Genomic DNA, 21703 nt, shown 5'->3' on the forward strand with positions numbered 1-21703 from the left:
CAGTTTATTGCAGAAATTATGAAAACCAGATTTTTTTCTCCTCGAACACTTTATCAATACTTAGAATCATCCATAGACAGAAATTTTATTATTAATAAATAGAATTCTATATTTCACTTGAGGAAGTACACATCCCAGTATACTGGCAAATGCCATGAGGCAGATGAATGAAGGCATAACTTCTCTATTCCCTTATCTAATATTTATGTTTAACAGTTGAAAACTGGAAATGATTCAGTGATAAAACTTACATGGGCATATGTAATAAGAAATTGGAACATTTTAGTCTGAACAGTTTCCTATTGTTTTTTTCACTAAACTACTTCTTTTCTCGCATGACTTTGAAAAATCATGGAAGCCTCAGGTGGTCCATGATGTGCTTTATTTGACTTAAGTGAGAAACTGGGACCATTGCTGTATAAAAAGCAGAACAACTGTGGAGAAAGAGGGAAAATACCAAGGGTATCAGATGCGTCATCTCTAAAGAATCCTTTAAACACAAGGCTTACCTTGCCCACATATTGAGTATCTGGACCTGTATACTCCTCCAGCAAGAAAAATTGATTCCACATCCAACCACGCTTGGTGCGGTGCAGTGTTTTTCCACCATTCTCTGACAGTCCTGTTATCCTTTCACTGCGTGAGTGCTTGTTAGTCCTTTTTTGGGATGGCATCATATGAATCGCATGAAACATACAGCTCCAAAGCAAAACTGTCAAGAAGGAATAAGTCCTCATCATTTACAGTGATGCTGTTAGCCTCCACTCCTCTATTAATTCACCAGAACAAATTTTTCAAATGTTATATTCCTCTTGTAAGTAGGACCTAGAGGATGGAGAAAAGTATTTGAGTAAGTTGCAATAATTTTATTTCCCTAAGGCCATAGCCTTAGAGAAACAGGAATACCAATAGCCTATGATCATGGCAATAACCCATGGAAACTACATATAACCATAAAAATAAAGACCAGTTGTATGTCAGAACATTTTCTTGAGACAACTACATGCAAGAATTACTCAGAAAGTTTTAATTCCAGTTCTTTAATGTCTTCTTCATCTTCTTCTATTTCACTCTCTCACACTGTATATAGACATTAATTTAAAACACACTCTGAGTAAAATACTTCTTCATCTGAAAACTTTAGCTACCAGCAGCATCCTGACACAACGAAACAGCCCAAATAGTACGAAACCTTCCAACTTAATCTCTCCCAGTTCAGCCTGATGCTATCCTCTCTTACTATCTGTTTCAGAATTGTCTGCAAATCTGAATTTTCTTTTACTTCATGATTAATACAACCCCTTTTTTCCCTTTTCTAGCCCCCAATTGTCCAGAGGATCAGCTTCTGTTTCTGCAGAAACAAACTCATAATATAAGATTAAATTTAAAGTATTATTGATGTCTTCAACAGATTCCTTATTCAAGAAAGACAAAGTACTTGTTAGATAAGTTTTGGTTCAGAGGAATCCTGCTGGGGTTAACAAAATTCAGCATTTGGGATAGAATTCTGCATTTGGAGTGTATTTTATTTTTTCCCCTCCTAAATGAATGGGAATTTTCATGGTACAGAATCTTATTGTTGTTATTATTTTTCTGAAACTGGCACTGATGTTTTGTGTAGGAGTGTGTAAACAACATTTAATGGAAACCAAAGATTTTTTTTTAAAAAAAAAACATACTCTTTATTTGGCAGTACAACTGAGGTGCCTGATATCCCAGTCTTTCCATAACCTGGGTTTCCTGTCAAGCCTGCTTTTGCTTTAGGATATCGTTAGCTGAGCTGTCATTGTATATTACAGAGAACATAGGAAAACAATTCAGCAAAAGTATAGTTTTCTTTGGGAATCCTAGTCCATGAACAGTGATAGTAGCATGAAGCTACAACACCCAGAAATTTTAGAATACTGAAATTTTGAAATTTAAAAAAAACATACATACCTATCCTCCTTCCTCCCACAACCCAACATTACCAGCAGCTACTTTCACTGTTTTTTTAGGGGAGGAGAAGGGAGTCTTTTTCTGTATAAAAATACAGAAATTTTTGGAAATAAGATGCTTTTTGTGAACATGATTAGTCATTTGAGAACCAAAAGAGTTTAACGGAAAACATTCACTGAATTGTACTGTAAAGGCTTTAATGATTAAATTGATAGAATTGTGCCCTTGTGTGAAGTTTTCCTTAAAATGATGATCTGTAAGGTCTCAGGATCTTAACTAGCAATCCTGAAGGAGGATCAAAGTCTTAGCATTTTAGTAACTTCAAACAGAGTTTTAGCTGAGCAAGAAGTGAAGGCTGGAATATTTATCACTTTCTAACATCATGTTCAAAAACAAAAAGAAAACAATTTCATAGGTGTCAAATTTATGCAGAAGATCATGGATATAATGCAGGAAAACTCTTATTTTCTTTTACTTTATTTTAATTGAAGAATCAAAGCACAAAGTAAATTAACTCTTTTTGCATAAAATCATGTGTGTACATAGATCTTGGCATACATTAGTGGATGTATTTTCTTTGAATTCTGTAGGTATACTCAAAACCTTGTTTTCTCCCTTGTAAAGCTCAATATGTTCCTATTGCATGCAGAGGGGCAAAGGGGAAGTCTCCTGTGGCTAATTTAACACTAGTAAATTTTGACTTTAACTGGAAAACACGCTGCGATCATGATGATCTTGCCTTGTGATTGAAACTTACTGGATACAGATCAAAAGAAAAAAAAAAACCTCAGCCAATCTTTTATCAATGTCTAAATTTGATTATTCTAATTCCCAGTATATTATAGACGGAAGTATTTTTTACCACTGAAAAAAACTATTTATCAATGTAGATCATAAGATATGATCATCCAGATCCTCAAATCCAGCCCACTGCACCATCTGAGGCAGATTGCAGGGCCTCTTCAGACTTTGTAAATTAGACCCCAGTTAAGGTATTATAGAATGAAAGTAAACAGCAGCAGGAACTACTTTTGAAAATACTGTATTCAAAAGGCAGATTACAAGTTTGTCCAATGGCTCTGAAGTCTCTTATCTCTTCTTGAGGTACTCTGCTCGATGTGTCCTCAAATAGCGCTCTTTCACAGCTGCATTACAGCACTTTTTGTTGAACTGTAGTTCAAGAATTCATCTTACATACATTCTGAATGATAACATGTTCATTTAACATGAATGATTCATGTAGCATGAATTCATTTAACATGTTAAATTCATTCATGTTAAATTCATTCATTTAACATGAATGATTGAATTTTGGATTTGATTGCTTTTGCTTTGTGTATGAGTGATTTGTTGCTACTTAATTATTCCAATAGATTTTATGTTTTTATATGTTTAAGGTCATGACTAATTTATTTCTCTAATTTCTTGGAACATATCAGCTCTTCTGCATTAAAACAGAACAAACCACAAACAAACAAACAGAAAGCTCTGAAAACTACACATGTATTTGGTAAAATTTTAACACATAGTGAATCTATGAAACTACTAAAAATCCTAAAAATATATTTTACAAAACCGCTAAGCCTTGGAAGACTTCCGTGAAAAATAATTTATCCAAAAATGTCAAACAGTTTAAATTTTCTCTTCAAAATTTCCTTATTTCAAAACTTAGACAAATCTAACACTCAGATGATTCAGTCTGGTTTATTTTTACTGTTTTGAAATGGGGGAAGGATAGAGGACATCGATATATTTTCATTTGGCCATTTGGAGATGTGTGATTGCATGTTCAGTTTTGTGATAATTTCAAATGGAAATTAAATTTCAAATTTCAAAAACTTCACTTTTGCTTTTTCAGAACTATACATTTTTAATTTCCTGAAATTGCCCTCATTCCTTTCTGTCCAAACACTATTTGCCATACTTATTCAAATGCATAAGATGTTTGTACTGCTCTTTTTTTTTGTACTCAGGGAAATACTTCAAGGTGGTCATTGGCTTACGCATCTTGTCTTATAATCAGCTGTTCAAGTGGGTCAGGAGTTGCATTTGGTAGACTCAGAAGGTGTATTTTGAAACAAAGGATTCTGGTGTAGTCTGGAAAAGTAAGAGCAGCTATTCAAGGGACCACAATGCACTGTGCACAGATGGTCTGAGCCTGCTATAATAAATTATTTCTGTGCAAACACCAATTTTTTAACAGAGCTTTTTTTTTGGAGGAATCTAGGTTCCCATATCATATCCCTGCCAGCGCAGAATGAGAGTGCTTAAAATGTGTGGTTTTCTGTGTAGTGCTGCCCTCTACTGATTTCCTTGCTAATTAACAGAAGGCCTTTACTACTACTGAGAGGAAAGGCAATATCCTTCATGTCAAGAAGGATAAGACTCAGTTTTGGAATGACAGAGGGGGAAAAAAAAAAAAAAAAAGGAAAAATATATAGCCCTTATTTCCCGCTTTTGATTTTTACAATCGTTGGACATATTAGGTGTAAAGAGAGAGTTATTAGTCTGGATCAGTCTGGATCTACTGAACATTATGGTAAACATATAATTTGATTTCTTCTAGGAGGAGCAAAAATCTTAAGTCTGAAACCACAGAGAAGAGAACTTTAATGGGTTTTGTTCTAAGTATCTGATCAAAATTATATACTCAATCTCTCTCGCTTCACTTCTGCTTCCACCGTTTACTCAGTACAACGGTCAATTTATTGTTCTTGTCAAACAATGGAAAATGGTTTTCTTCCTAGTTGCACTGGAAACTTCTTTTAAGATGAGGTGTTAATGTATTAAATATTTTAATGCCCTAAATTGTGGAGAACCTGCATTCTTTCCTCACTTCGCAAATCAGAGGATCTGAGTGGAGGTAATAAATATTTTTAAACATTTTAGAGGGATCTGTGGTGGTACCCTAGAACCATTACAGTCTTTCCTTGCAAGGACTCTGATATCAAAATCCGACAACAGTTCCAGGTCAATGAATTATCTCTGTATGAACAACGTTATTCTCCTGAGCACATTAGCAACTGGAAAAATGTATCTTTTAAAGTTCTTTTGAATGTAAACTAATCTATTTAGATTCTTCAGGTGTAGTGTGAAATAAGCCCTGCTGGGATCAATAGCAAGGATTTGTTAGCAATGATGCCAATTTAAATTTTTCTATAGCAATTGCCATGGCAATGTTTTTAATTAGTGCAGCACAGTCACTCACAACCATGACATGAAGAAAGGCTAACCTTCGGCAACTTAATGTATCCCACATTAGTTTGTTTCATTTGTTAATAGTGAAGTAAGATTCTATTCTAAAAGAAAAAGGCTGTAATGCTCATGTACAGCTAAAAATAGCAGTGCTTCATATTGCACTCACTAATCTTTAAATAGAAAGGATGCAACTGATGTTCAGGATGATCCAAAAAGTCTGTAAAACTAAAATATGTATTTTAACAGGATATAGTAAGAATAAATCTTGTGTAACCTGCATGCATGGAAGCAGTTTCATTGACGTTGGCTGTGTTTCTTTTAAAACAAAATATCTGAATGTAGCTTTAATCTACCTAGCCTGAATACTAAGAATAGTGAAGCTGTAGCAACAGAAGGCTGTGTTATAAACTGCATTCTGCCACCAATAATACCAAGACTTAGATAGAGGCTGGGTCTGTGCCACTGTAGGTTCACTTTTACTACTTCCCTAACTAATTAAAGATATCCCAGGTATGCATACACATGCTTCCCTCTGACTGCAGCACTCAAATATTCTCTGAGTGCAGACATCCTACGAAGATGAATATAGACTGTGGATGTATCATTGATGGCTGACTTTCAAAAAGCAAGCTCCTTTTGTTTTCATCTTCCTAATTTTTTCCTTCCCTCTCCCCTCCTCATAAGTAAAGATGGGGCTGGGGGTAACATTGAAAGGATGAAGAGAAAACAGCCAATGTGCATCCTGACTGACCTCCCATGCTGAACCTGGGAGAATCAAGAAAGTTGTTTTCATTTACTTCTATGAGACCTGAAGTAGCTTTTGAGGGATCCCCAAAACTTAAGGGACAGATTTTTGACTGATGAACACCCATTCTTTGAGTACAAGTACTCGGATCCCATTCAGGCACAGAAACAGGGGCCACGCTAAAAAAGAAACACTTCCCCACTCAGCAGCTCCTGCTGCAAACCTTTTGGAACAGATTTTCAGAACTGCTTTTTGCCCATCGGGTTGCTGATCTGTTCAGCAGTATATACAGTGGAGATAAGGTCAGCTGAAAATTTTGCCAGGAAACAGCTGAAGGAAGTTCTTTATGTCTGGAACACCAGTGCAGGTTCCCTTAGCTACATGAGTCAAAGAGTCACACAAATATAAATAAAGTTTTAGGGAATGTGAACTAATAGCAATTTGTATTGGAATGTCTGTTGAATTAATGTCTTTAGGCAAACAAATCTATGGTTTGTAGGTGCATTATAAAAAACATCTTGTTGTGTCAAGAGAGAGTTAGCATTTATTTTAAAGTTTTGCCAGCCTCTTGGGCATGTACATTGGAGACACTGGTCCAAATTCAACTCAACATGGCTTGAGTCACCCTCTCTATAGCACTCACAGTGAGTAATGCCAGTCCCCCAGGTGGGTAGATCTGGCAAAAGAGTGTGTTGATTCGTGTTTGGACAATCCTCACTGGCAAAGACTCATGCAGAGACACAGCTGTGATTTAAAGCAACTGTCCCTGGGTGGTGAAAATACCATCTGCCCTTCTCTGGAGCAAGTCTCTTCCAAGGTACAGATGAAACTACTTCTGGACTCTTTCTCCACCAGCCATCCTTCCGTCAGCTAGTGAATGAAGCCTGCAGCACTTCCAACCCATCCTGTATAAGGTTCTCTCACTTGTTAGCGATGGTATTCAATGAAGCTAAAAAGAAACTTTTAAAATATCTACTCCTGAGGCAGCAGCTCACTGCATTACAAAAGCAAAATGTGTATTTTCACATTAAAAAAAAAAAGAAGACCTTTTTTCTTCAATAATGAAGCTTTTTACAGGATCTGCTTTTCATCAACATGAGGGGACCTAGGAAATATAGCACTTGTAAACCCTTAATGCAAGGCCTTTTGAAGATATTCCTTTGATCTTTAGTATCGATTTTTCTCCACAGGGAACACATTTCACTCTTATCATATAATGAAGCTGCATTATATGTTTTTATACCACACCTTATTTACAAACGCAACACATTCATCACATTCATGGTTTTTAAAGAATAGTCTTCAGAGACAGGAGGAAAAATAAATGCTGTCATCAAAGAAATAGTCTTCTCTTTGCTTCCCCTTTAAGATTGTCTCAAGTTCTGTCACTCATAAACTGGTTGGCTGTACTTTTGATATTGATACCCTGCAACATTTAAGGCATTTTCGGGGGGTTTGTGTGTGTGTGTGGGGGGGGGTGGTGTTTTTTTTTTTTTTCATAAACAGCATAGCCCACCCGATACAGAACAAAGCAGTATCTGGAGGTGTAGGTTCCTGTTTTCCAGACACGTCGATTCTCATCAGCCTCTCTGCATGAAGCAGATGAGATTCACCTATGGTGGCACTGTTAATGACAGGACATACTTACCAGTTCTCCTGATAACTGGGACTATGTATTTTTGGCAAATGCCTCTTTGTTGCTGCTTTATTATGCAGCAGTCCACTCTGGTCACACAGGTAGGTCCTAATGAAGAAGTCTGAGATTCCATGTCAGGTGCCTCCTACCTCTGCATATCTCCTGAGCATAGCATGTACCAAGATGAGAGCTTGCTAAACTTTCTGAGTCTACAGTTTTAACAATGGTCCAAGAGGTGGTTACAAGCCAGAATTTCTCAGATTAAAGACATCTTCAAGCTAGTATTTCCCAGATTTTAAAAAACCATTAATCTCTTCCATCCTCCTTTTTTTTTTGCTCATGTACATCTGAGTCATTAGAAATCTTGTTCCTATAGAGAAGGATCGTGAACATCAGACTCAATTACTGCCTGCAAGGGAATATACATTCAGTTCTCTGGACTGGAAAAGCTCAGTTGCTGACCAATTAAAGGTAGTTAGATTTGGACTGGTAATTGAAGCCTGTTGTTGCTGCTTCCTTCCTGAAGGAACTGAGCAGCTGCTGAATGATGTCATTTATTAGAGCTCAACCCCCTTTATGCCCTTCTGCTGTCTCCAAGGGGATCACAAAATCAAGAAAAGTCTCATCCTCAGAGCTGAGCAGGCCCCTTGCAAGCATAGGAATTTGTGTACAGAAACAGTGCATAGGTTTAACATAATTTTTTGCTATTTGTTACTCAGTTAATCTGAGTCTGATGCAGCTGAGGCTTCAGCCTTTATTTCCATAATAAACACCCTAAAATACCTACAAGTGATAATTCTGCCACTTACAGGAATAATATAGATCTCAGAAATATAAAGTACAATGACTTTCCTTTTTCTTATTTCTTGGTCTGAATCTCCTCCTTAAAAACAAAAAACATCCCCCCAAACAACCAAAAAAGCCCTTCACTTGCCTCTCATTTGACTTCACTAATGAAAGACAAATGCAAAACATTAACAAATTCTAAATAAGTGTAATAAAGTATTTCTTATTCTGTTAGTATCCTGATAGTCCAAGATGAGGATGTCTTCAACAAGCAGACATCCATGATAGTGTACAAGCATGGAGAAGCATATAATGATTTTTATCCGGTATGTTTTCTAAGTCTCCAAATATTAGGTATTTAATAATCCACAATGCTCTTTGTCATGAAAGTCCTCTTTGTCATGACTTTCTCCACTTTTGCTTTAAAACCATGTAAGCTTCAAGGAGCCACAACATTCTGCAAGGAGACTCATAGTTTAACAATCTTGTGAAAAGTACCAGCTCTTTTTGTTTGTTCTTGAACATTGTAACTGACAGCTTCATTAGACAACTAGTGCTGTCATTGAAAGCCACAGTAAATAGTCATTTCCTCTTTACTCTCTTTGCCACTGATGAATGTATAGACTTAAATCAACTTCTTCAGTTGTCTCTTTTCCAAGATGAAAAGTCTGGGACTGTCTGCTTAATCGTTCCTTGTCTGGAAGCTTTGCCATACTTTTGATTGCACCTGTAGCCCTCCTCTGAATCTCTTCCATTTTTTTAGTGTATCTTTTGAGATTGGAGATAATAATTTGTTGCAGTATTCAAGCTGCAGGAGCTTCATGCATCTATAGACAGCAGCTTAATCACATTCTATATTTAATTTCATCATGATACATGGCATTGTTTGCTTTTTTTGACCGCTGCAGAGCTCTGGGCTAATGTTTTCCTGTTATTATCTATTGTTACATTATGGTGTTATTTCCCAATGGCAATAGTCAGACTTTATTATTTTAAGCATAAAATCTGGGGTTTACCATCTGTGTGGCTTTACGTAATTTCATAACAATTTCACCATCCATCATTTTGGTGTTCATTCACTGTATTGCATAGACTACAAATGTATATATATAGCAAACTACTATAGTTATTAAACAATTGTAAGGTAGAGACTGGTTGTCATGGCAAGGCTCAAATCCATATGGCTAAACTCTCTTCTTCTCTCCACTGCCTCCCTTCAAAGCAGGGTTACCGTGTCCGTATCACCTATGAGAAATCACCCTGGGCTTGGTTCTCAAACACTGTCAGGAATTTTGTGGGAGAGTACAATTTGGTACAGGCTAAACTGATGTCAGGGACTGTAATAACAGTGAAATGGTATGGACAATTACATTGCAAAAGCCAGTTTCCTTGCCAGGTGAAGTATATTAGTATACTCATAGTCATAAGATCCTTTTGCAAGCTTTTGCAAAGGCCCCTTGGCTTTATTATGCTGAATGTCACTTGCAAAGTTTTTCACCTTGATATTCAAACCTGTTTTCAGTTTATTTATGAGTATGTTGAACAATGCTAGCCCTAGTACAGATCCCTGTGGAACACTACAACAGACCTTACTTCAGTATGAAAACTCATTATTTACTTCTTCCTGCTGGTTCCTGTCATTTAATCAATTACTGATACATGCAAGGACCTTCACTTCTAGCTCATGGCTGCTTAAGAGACTTTGGTGAGTGACCCTGTCAAAAGCCTTCTAGAAGCACAACTATCAAAGAGGTCAAAGCTATCCATATGCTTGATAACTCTTTCAGAGGACTCGAATAGGTCTGTGAGGCAGGACTTTCCTTTCCAAAAATTATACTGACTTTTCCCCAGTATGTCATGTGTCTAACAACTGTATTCTTTATAAGAGTTGCTAACAATTTCACTGGTTTGGGCCTCAGACTTTGTCCCTGCGACTTGTCCCTGGTAGAACTGAAACTTTTTAAAAGTTGGCATCGCATTTGATACCTTGAAGCCCTCAAGTATCAAGGAAGACGAAGTGAAAAGTTAAAGAAAATAATGAATATTTCAGCAGTTTCATCACTGAGATTTTTAAGATTCCTGTGACAGTATGCATGAAGTCGCTGCCATTTGCTATGACTTGAAATCCCACTTTAGTGAAATTAGATCATCTGATGAGTCCCAGATTAAATGAATAAAAAAAATAATAAAATAAGGTGGCATTTAATCCTTAAGGGTTTATAACTCTCTGTTTTGTCCTGAAAACTGTGACATATGAACCACAGAACAGTGGGTAGCCACATCAAAATGTTTCCCCAGCCTCTCGTGAAATGACAGAAAGGGTGTCACACAGATATATGGCACTAGATGTTGGGTGTAAATGCTGTTCTAGTGAAACCACTTTCTGCTATTTGTTTCCTCAAGGTTTATGCTCTCTCCCAAGAGCTAGTAGCCTAGATGTGGCCAAACTCCTTCTGCTTCTTAACGATCCTGCAGAGAAGCCCACCAAGCACTCTAATCAGTAGCTCAGAGTTTGGCTTCCATGCTCAATTTCATATTCAAACTCTGATTACTTCAAATTTTAAAGCCCTCTGGGGAAAGAAATCCTATAAAAATTAATCTTTTTTTTTTCCCCCTGTTGAGGTTTCAAGATTTCCTATAGTATTTCCTGAATTTGCCCTCCTCAAATTTCTACCCTCAGTGCAGACTTTATATGTGGTGTATAGTTGCTACCATGATAGGCAACTTCAGAAGACTTCAGACCCATCTGGAACTGAGTCTAAAGATGGGGAAATATGTCACCTACATATGCATTTAATCATTTAATCATGCTCTGATGAGACTGCAGTTGTAATTGCTGATACTAACTGTTTTACTATTTGGTACCTTTGATTCTAGCAATCAGAGACAGACATAACTAGTTTATTTCTCTTAACATGCCAGTTAGTTTTCAAATGACATATGACAAGTTTTCTTTAGTAAAATCTGAGCCAGACTTAAGAGTTTAAGTCTATATCTCAGTATGAATTCCCAGAGCATGCAGATTTTCATGTGATTTATTTGGATTAATTCAAAACACACATAATACCTTTCAAGTAACATTTCAGAATTACCCCCTATATTTTCCTGCCTTTTTAATTAAAACTCAGTAAGAAGCAAAAAATATAACTGCAAGAAACCATGTATATGGTTCCAGTTTCAGAGTGAAAAAAGAGTAGAAATATGCCTGAAAAAAGTTGATATAACAAAGCATTTGCTTTATGTTGACTGCTCTAGTATTCTTTGTCTAGCTTTGCCCAAAATGGCAGGGCATAGTCAAGCTGTAAAACTTTCTCGCATAAACTCAAATGCCCGTGACTGTCTCCCTTCCTTGTCACATTCTTAAAAGATGAGGGAAAAGGTTCTATGAGGGACCATAGCTATGTTTGGACTCCAGATTGCTAAGACAACTTGTAAAATATCTGGCTTCAGAGAAAAAAAAATAACTCAAACACATAACAGGAAAAAAGAAAGTGCATAGTTAATCTGTATATAGGGATGTGTATGTCAGTCACTTTTTTTGATCTTTTCTTGGTTTATGTAGAAATAGATAAAAAATATCAAAGTTATACTTCCTACAAGTGAATTTCCTCCCTTCTTTTTATCTTTGTGATTCTACAATCATTATTACAGCCAAATTTTGATGTCAATTTTTAGTAGTATGGCTGGGGGTGCACAGTATCAGTTAGTGAAACAGTTTGATTACTACTGTAAATAAAGCATGCTAAATTGCCCTCTTCTGTCATATAATGAACTATCAGAACAGAAGAACTGTCATTATATGAACTATCCACAGGCAGTTCTTCATGGAAAAGAATGTACCTTCATCTAAATCTCATTAGTACAGTGTTGATTTTAAAATAAACATTTTATAGTGACTAATAAATAGAGTGAATAATAATGATCCAGCATAGTCAAATGCAATTGTTCTATTGCAATTCTGGACGCTGTGAAAGGAAAACATGCTGCAATGGTATAATTAAGATGGGTATCATGATATAACAATTTTAAGTTAGCTGATATAAATCCAACTAATTTTTTAATTGTATAGCACAACATCTTAATGAATGTTGAGCAATGGCTATTTTTAGTAGTAGAAAGTGCTAAACAAAGCCTGTAGAACAATTCATTTATATATACCTGTCTAACATCCATATTTTATATAAAGGTAATAAGAAAGCAATAGGAAGGATTTTTGAGTGGAATAAAGTCTGTCTTCTAGCTAACACAGCTGAAGTCACTGAATAGTGCTACTGAATTTTTCATGAACATTTTTTGCCAAAAAGTTTATTTCTGGTTGTCTCACAGCAGCATACATGGACACATGGAGAAAATTGAACCTGTTGTGTAATGTGGGATTATGCCTAGATATTAATGTAGAAGAATGGCGGTATGCCTCCAATACTTGGGAAAGCAAAATCCAAATTCAGAATTAAATATAACTATATCTATAAAGCCAACGTTTTTTGATTACTAGTCTTACATTAGGAAAAAATCTTAAACCACAGGACTTTAGGCTCTGTCAGGATTCACTATTTTGTGTTGACTGATACCTTTTAACAGTTTTACTATTTCCTCACTTTTCCCATCTAATAAAACACCTTTTATTTTACAAAATTTTTTTTTTCTTCTAAAAATGTTATATGTCTTTTAATTCTTCAAGATTATGTTGAAAAATTTCCTGAAGCCAATGCATATAAGTCTGTGGACTTTCAGCTGGGTCACAGTCATGCTGAAGGTTTTAAAAGAGCAATCCAAATGACGGTTTATTTTATTTTTCACTCACAGTTCCTAATGAAGTTATAATAGTGTAGGAATAAAATTTGTTCCTTTCTGGTCATTTGTCCAGAGAGTAAGTTAGCTTAAGTGATTTTCATCAATCTTCTGTTTATTCTTTTTCATTTTGTATGAACAGCACTGCTAAAATAAGGAGCAATCCATGAGAGAATTTTATGTTCCAGTATGTATAGGTACTTGATAGACTAATGTTTATACATATTTCAAAAATACTCTAGCTACAGCCCTAGCTGGGAAATGCACATCTATTTTTGTAGAATGTAGAGATCTGCAAAATAATTGCATTTTGCAAGAAACTTATAAAAAGCTTGGTTTTATTGGCTTCATTTATCACTGTGAAGCAGGGTCTGGGGGAAAAACAGAGAGGCTTGTGTTATTTTTTTGGTGTTAAGGACATGATGAGTTTTCTTATTATTGAATACTAGATATGTGCTATCCAAAAGAGGGAGCCATAACATTATACTATATCTTTCCACTTTATGAGACAGTGAAACTGCATACATTCTTTTATCCCTTTTTCTTAATTGTACTTAAGGATGATGTTTGCTCTGAGGTTTTTTTTTGTTTTATATGAATAAGCAATATAGTTCAGAACTAGATAATACATGCTAATAATCTTATTGGACCTGAGTGAAATGGTTGTACTAAAGTCAAATATGGTTAAACAAGAGAAAAACTTCCTGTCATTAAAAAAAAGCCAGAGTAATTTCCCTTGTTCTTGAGTCCACCACATGCCTTTTTACCAATTTTGAGCAAAAAGATTAATCTCTCTGTACTCATTTCCCACATTATGAAATGGAAAATAACTATCAGAGAACAGTGCTTGATGTATTTCCTAAACATACTTTGATTGTTTTCATCTGTAAAAAGTGAGATCAACATAAAATATCACTCTTAATAACTGATGAGAAGTCCAGTTCTATGAAACCTTTGCTTGGAGGAACACAGTACTCATAAAGGCATTATCCATATTTTGGAAAGCATGGACTGGATTGCCTTCATACCTGAAACATCAGTGGACTAGGATGTATCTGAAGGAGTAGAATAGAAAAACACAGACTGATCAATAACACTTGTTTTACTTTTGTAATTTCTTTAGAGCCTTCTCTTTGCTTCTTCCTGATAGTTTTGTGTACCACATGGGGAGTCCAGCACACCCCAGTAAGCCTACGTGAGGAGGGACTTTTGGTATTTTTGGCATCAGAGGAGCATTGATAGTTGTTTAATGCCTTTCTAATATTTTTGAACTAAAGTATAGGTTTGATTTGCCTGTTGCTTTACTAAAAAGCTCTCTTGCTGGTTTGGCTATGATCATATCTCATTATTTGGTAGCGATGCAGGTGGCAGAAAGTAGTGTTAATGTTGGTATTATAGACCTATTTGGTAAACAAGAAAAGAAAGGCCAAGTTAAAACCCCAGAGATGCAAGTCCAAATACAAATTCTGTGGTTGAAAGCACATATGCTCAAATATATATGAAATATATGAAACTTATGTGAAAACATGTTACCCCTTGTATGGAATGTGATTTTTTTTAATTGATTGCTCTGGTATTTTTCTTTCTTATTCCTAAGTAAAATTAAACTTCATAGCCTACATACGCTATATAATCGAAACCATTATATCTTTTCTTTTTTTTTTTTTTTTTTTTAGTGAAATGAATGCTGAGTAAATGAGAGGAAGGCACGTGTAGAGAAAGAACAAGTGTACTGAGGAGGAGAGGAAAGAGGAGAAGAGAGAGGACAAAAACATTTGAAAACAAAAAACCTACAGGAAAGGATGATAAGTGTTCTTCAGAGAAGTGTATAAAGTTAAATGTGAGCATTCCATTCATAACATATATTTGTTAGATAAAGCTTGGCTGTCCATTAGAATCACTGTTTTCAGTTACTCAGTTCAAGAAACATGGATCTGACTTTTTCAGAGCTGTTGAGTATCAGCACGTCCAGGAATTAAATTTGTTTTATAAATGTTTAGCAACTCTGAAAACAGTCTATGTTACCCTGGGTCTATTGTTTCATTTATTTTGAGATCCACTAAATTTTTCCATCCCTAGCTTTTTCCTCACTGGGGACATATGTAATAGTAGTTCTTTCTCCATGTGTTTTAAGAGCCTCTGCTACTCTTTGTGGAACTTCAAAGATACACATGCCTGGGAATAAACATTGTTCACAGAAATCAGTATTTACCACAGTGGTATCTGAAGTCACCTAACAGTTTCTACTGCAATATAATATATAGATAAGTTTTAGGAAAACTTCCATGTTATTGGGGTTATGATAAATTTTAAGAGTGACTCCAGTGCAAAGTAGACAAGTAGGACTGCAGATTTTTTTGAGAAAAGCAATCAACTCAATAAAGCACGACAGAATAAACATTCCACCTTAAAATAGTTTAGCCGAACAAAGCATCTAGGCAGTTTCTTCTTCACTCTGAAATTCTTCAGATAGTTTTCGCTTACCACATATCTCTTTATCACATAAGGTCAATCAGCCTATGATGTGCCTTGTTGAAACAGCTTGTGACTTGCCCTCCCAATAATTTCCTCCAACAATATATTTGAACTCAAAACTTGGAAAAAGAAAAGATCATTTACAGCTATTTTTGTTCAACAAGTTATTATTATGTGTTAGGAGTTGTTCACCTTTCATAACTTACTCTCATTACCAGTATTTTTCCAAATTTCCTGTAAAAGAGAACTTCTTTAGTTGGTATGTTTTAAAATATATGCTTTTCAGTTTTAGTATCAATATTTCATGAGCTTTTGTTATATTGCCTCACAATATGTAAACAGCTTTCCACTTCATCACTTCTGTTGTTTATTGAAGGCCTTGTTATCTAATACAAAATTAAATACTTTATTTTAACTTCCAGATTGAACCCCCCATTCCACTTGTGTTATAATGAAAGTAATTTTGCACAGAAGTTAATTTCATAAAATAAAAAAATATTGTTATCAGCTGCCATTAAGTCTTCATAAAATAAATTATAAGCTTCAGGTTAAATCTATTTCTTGATCTTTAGCTTTCCCTTTTGGTCTTGATGAATAAATAAGAAAATACGTTTGTTAACACCAGCTTGTGAGTGTTGAAATTATAACAGACAATGCACTGAAAAATATACTATGTGTGAAACTTTCCTCATATGGATGTGAGCCTTGTGAATGTAATTAAAAATAAAAGTGCTTACTCCAGCCACATTTTTACTTTCTGTTTACCCTGTTGGCATTTGAAAATATGTTCATGTTTTCTCCAATTACATTCACTGAAGTTCTTTTATGTGCCATCAGGCTTACTTTGAATACTCCATTACCAAGTCAAAAAGATTCAGACTTTCAATTTATTGTTTTGTTTCAATCATGTAAGTCCTCTGTCATACAGTGAATGATGACTAATACTTAATTACTGTTTGTTTTTAGTGCAGTTTGTATCTGCACCTACACTAAAAAAGGTGGTCTTAATAAGAATTTAGGTAGTTACTTCATAGTTGGAATTCCCAATTTCTGGTGATTTCTCTATGACACATACAATTATAATTATTTTTTTCTTTCTGAAAGCTGATGTCTTCTGGATTTTTCTGATGTGTTTATTTCAGAATCATCTTTATTTTGGCATGCATTCAAAGTTTAAGTGTGGTAAGGCACTCTTTATTTCCATTCTTCTTTCCTCCATCACTTACACAAGACATTATTTCAATAAGCAATTAATCTTTGTAGGGGTGGTTTTTTCCTCTTTCCTACATGCACTGTATTTGTTCTGCTCAGGTGTGCATAATATTGTTCATATTTTTTGCTGTTCTAGTCTTTGCAGGAAATTTTAGAACTTTCTTCCAAGTCATGTAAGTCAGTAAAAAGATTCTGCTAACTTCAGTGGCTTACAGTTACATTTTCGTTGCATTTCTGTAGTTTTTCTGCTTTTTGTCTGGCATTAGTCACTTAGTGTCTCTGTCTTTTAATGCAATTTTCTGTAATGATATATACCTTCTAATGCTTTCTAAAGCAATTGCTTCTTCAACACATGTTACTAATGTATACATTTGATTTTGATTTTTTAAACCAAAGATTTCTTAGCCCTGTGTATAATTTTAAAATCTGTACTGTGTGTTTATCTATTGTTCTAATTATGCAGTACTCAAGTGTAACTGTTTATTTTATCTAATAAAAGAATTTATTACTTTTATGAACAATATGTTCACAGTAGTCTATTTATCCTGTTTTGAGCTATACTGAAATTATATTTCAATCTTGTTTTGATAGCTAAACAAGCTATAATTTCCCTTTCTCTCCCACCTTTGCAGAAAGAAGCCTCTTTACACTATCTGGATTTTCCTCTAACTTTACCCTCTGATGTATCAGAAATCAGTATTTGTTGGCATTTTGAAGTACTGTTTTCTCTGACATTTACCTTGCACAGAACATGGAGTTATTCCACTTATTTGTTTGAATACTGATGACTTATTTGCAGAAGATCATGAATTTTTTAAATTAATTATCCAAATTTTTTTTTCCACATATTTTGTGTAAATTGGCTTTGTCGTGTAATATTATCTATCTGCTCACATTATATTTACATGCACATTATACAAATTACTGTGGATTCTGCACACATGCCAACCCCTGTGCAGGAGGAAGGATGTGAAAAGGCTGGAAAGAAAAAATTCTTATCATTTAGCATTAGTCCCGATTACACAATAGTTGACCATTTCCCCCCTAGTTTGGTTGCTATTGCCCAGACTGCGGGCTCTGGTGTGGGTCAGGCACTTCATGAGTTCCTGAACAAGCTGGTGCTCAGCTGCGCAGTGAATTCTGTCCTTCCTGTCCCTTTGCAGCTCTCAGGTCTTCTGCTCTGCTTATTAATGACCGTGACAGTATTTCCTCCCTTTATAAAGATTGAATCTAAATGTTACCGATGTCCATGGGAATATTCAGCTAGACAATATTGAGCTTTCCATCAGGACTATGTGCACTTCTGTTGTTTACCTGGACCTTATACTTAACTGCTTTCATAGAACACTTTGAAATACTTTGTTGTAATTACTGACTGGTAATTGGTAATTTCTGAGGGGCACCACATGAATATCAATTTACTTGGTCTCTAATACAACGCTGATCTTCTTTCAGTTCAGTCACAATGAGATAGAACCATATCGTTAAAAAGATATTACATACAATGCACTAATATTATTTGTATCATTTTCTCAGGTTCTAGTATTTCTTTCTCGAGATTTAATTTCAGTATTTTATTCTGTGCTCAATGAGAAAACCTGTTATTCAAGTCAGTATAGCTTTTTTACTGAATAGTAAGCTATGACTGTTCGTACTCTCCTGTTGTACCAGTAGTTTAACAGGACTTCGAATTCAGTAGTAAAATTGTTTGTTTATTCTTATCTCAGCTGAAGTCGAAGACAAAACTTGAACTTAAGCAGTGCAGACTTATATCCATGCAAGTTTCTGAACTTGTTAACAGCATATTAAAACTAGAATGGTTAAAACTTCTCATTTTTAAACCTTCACTGTCCGTGCCTTACTGTATGTTCTCCTGTCCTTCATATCTATTAGTGATATCAAAATCACAACAAAGAATGAATAAAAAATTCTCCACTCTCAAGTCCTTTCACAACCTCTCCCTTCGTGTACCTCCAGTATTTGCAGTATATGAACACAAGGTTACTTAGGCCACGTATCTTTTTTTATAAACCTCAAATCTGTTGAAAATGCAGCAGACAAATATTGTTCTAAGTTGTTTCCTTTTTGATTATTGTTTACAGACACTAAATATTTTCCATCAGAAAAGTGGGATTCTGTATGACAAATTTAAACCTGCATGTAATTGGCATATATATTTTTGTATGGGTCTCTTAGAAATAGGCTCCTTAAAAGTCTGCAGACTCACAGGGTAAAAAAACCTCACTTAGAACAGTGTAACCCTAGTGAGCTAGGTAGTGTTGTGTTGTTCTATGAGAACTGGGTTCAGTGTCTTTAATTTACAAATGATAAACTGACTTTCACTTAAGTAATAGGCAATATTTTCCATGTTGAGGGAATGCAGAAATATTATTAATATTTCTATTAGTTAATGATTACAATTTTTGCCAGGCAGTCACTGTCAGTGGACATAAATACAATACAAGAGCATATAACTTGCAGGTGGCCTGATCAATGACTGCCCTAACAGGATGACAAACTATGGATGTCCATGTGGGTGCATGTACTTAGGCCAGATTGGATCCTGTGCTTTAGCCCAGTCCCCAGCCTTTCCCGGAGGTCTCTTAATGACGGAGTACAGACATTAGTGGTTGTTAAGACCTTCTGAATCTTTCTTTGTTTGAATATCAGTAAAGTGTTAAGATAAACATGATGGTGACATTAATTATTTTGGACAAGAGGTCAGTGAGACTTGGATTGAGGGGAAGGATCTTTTCCTCCACTTGTTAAATTAGTTTGGTCTCCAGAGCAAAGGGAAAGGACTTTTTCACGGACACATCACCCCATGGTGGAGGGTGCCACTGTCTTTTTCCTCACTTCCCTCAGAATGAGGACCAATCAGAAACCTCTGTCCCCTCCACTGTCCTGTCTTCAAACCAACAAGTCTCTCTGACCCCACAAAACTCAATAGTCCTCCAGCTCAAACCGCAGCAAGGACACAGCAAGACCAGTTGCTCCAGAAGGCAGTGACGCCAGGCCCTAGGGAGAGGTACAGAGTATGAGAAGAAATAAATGTTGGAAATGTTATGATACTGCTGTCATTCTGGCAGCTAATAATTTTGGTAATTGGCATCATATAAATTAAGATTCTACTGGGATCTTGAGGTATTCCTGCTCACTAGCAGATGCACTCTATGAAATTATAACGCATGTGACTCTCACTAGTAAGTCAACTCCAACTTTTTAATTACACTTATTTATGCCCATAAATACATATATATACATAAGTAAAGCATACATATGTTCTTGCATTTAAATAGTGAGGGTTTTTTACACTGATTATGTTTAAATTTCTTTCACATGTAATTTTGTAGAACTGTGGACAATAAACCAATTGAACACTGACGAATACTTCTTATTAAATTCTGAGCGAGATAGACTGCAAGTTTTAACATCTATTCCTAGCATTAATGAATATGGCTGGCAAAGTATTAACATATATCAATTCTCAGAAACAACAGTTTAACATACCATATGGTAACATTCCATTTATTGAGGAAAAAAAATTGCAATACATGCTGCCTCCAAAGATGAACACCATTATATTTCAGGGCAAATAACAGTTCTTCATCTTTTGAATAGGATAGGTGCTGTTGTTTGTCATCCATGCCTGAGAAAACACTTGCTTGTAAATGGAGGTGGTAGTTTTGTCCTGTGACTATCTTTTTATTTAAATCTTAACATCTACAATTCTCTTTTTTATAAATGGGATAAGAAATTTTGGATGCTCTGTGGCAATCCTAAAAACCTCGTACTTCATTCAGTGTGCCTTAAAATTAACCACTACAGACCACCTGGAAAGGAGAGAGAACATGTCTGTATCTTCCTTGTCCTTCCTGTCCTTCAGATACCTGATAGTGGCCACTGGGATAGAAATTTCTGTTTAAAAGGAGCATGCTCACATCACTTGACCTGTCAATTATGAGGATAAAGCTAAACTTCAGGAGTGATTAAGTAAAGTAGGAATAAGAAGTCAACTTTGTATTTGCACTATAAAGGGGTATTTAAATGAAAGTTATCAGAGGTATTGCTTTGTCTGCCTTGGGGCTGATGATTTAGATGACCATACAGTAGAGCTGAAGATATTCTGAAAACTGCATTGTAGTAACAAAATTCCAGGTTTCCTGAATCTTCACCCTTGAGGTGAGAAACAGTGAGACAAGCTGAAAACCCCATTTTGAAATATGCGCTTAATTTTTCTGAAGGTAAGAATTTTGTCAATACAGGTAATCAGGTAGAAATTGTATGGGTATTAGAGTAAATACCAATATTTCACTGAAAGTAATCAGTCATGCCATATAACTGTATTAAGGTGGTTTAGTCATCAGTTCCTCTTCCAGGGAATTCTTGCCTCAAGGCAAAGTTATTGAATGAAGTGGAAATTGTTTCCTGAAAATCTTGAAAGAATAAACTGAGGCTGACTGGTCAGTGGACCCTGGGAACTACCTGTCAGTCAGTTTCACCTCTGTGCCTGGTATGATCATAGAAGACAGGTCAAAACGTATGCAAGTCAGGGAGGTGATTCGAGACAGCCAACATGGCTTCACTAAGGGTAAATCCCTCCTGGCTAACCTAGTGGCCTTCTACGATGGACTGACTGCATCAGTGGACAAGGGAGGAGCTACAGATGTCATCTACCTAGACTTCTGTAAGACCTTTGATATGATCCCCCACAACATTCTTGATACTAAATTGGAGAGATATGGGTTTGATGGTTGGACTGTTAGATGGATAAGTAGTTGGCTGGATGGATGTGTCCAAAGAGTTACAGTCAATGGCTCAATGTTCAGGTGGAAACCAGTAATGAGTGGTGTCCCTCAAGGGTCCATACTGGGACCAGTACTGTGTAAGATCTTCATTAATGACATAGACAGTGGGATTGA

The 21703-nt window shown here is 35.7% G+C and overlaps 1 protein-coding gene across 2 annotated transcripts in view; it reads right to left on the bottom strand.

Annotated features, from left to right (window-relative positions):
* CDH9 (cadherin 9) overlaps positions 1 to 740 on the bottom strand; it is a 69134-nt gene extending 68394 nt beyond the window's left edge. The window contains exon 1 of one of the 2 annotated variants that reach the window (XM_072851359.1): positions 510 to 740. In XM_072851359.1, the coding sequence (XP_072707460.1) occupies positions 510 to 740 (231 nt within the window). The remainder of the gene's footprint in view (positions 1 to 509) is intronic. The other variant, XM_072851360.1, reaches the window with a different exon arrangement.
* Between the last annotated feature and the right edge of the window lie 20963 nt (positions 741 to 21703).

The sequence above is a fragment of the Ciconia boyciana genome, chromosome 2 (assembly GCF_034638445.1).
Source record: "Ciconia boyciana chromosome 2, ASM3463844v1, whole genome shotgun sequence".
Taxonomy (NCBI): Eukaryota; Metazoa; Chordata; class Aves; order Ciconiiformes; family Ciconiidae; genus Ciconia; species Ciconia boyciana.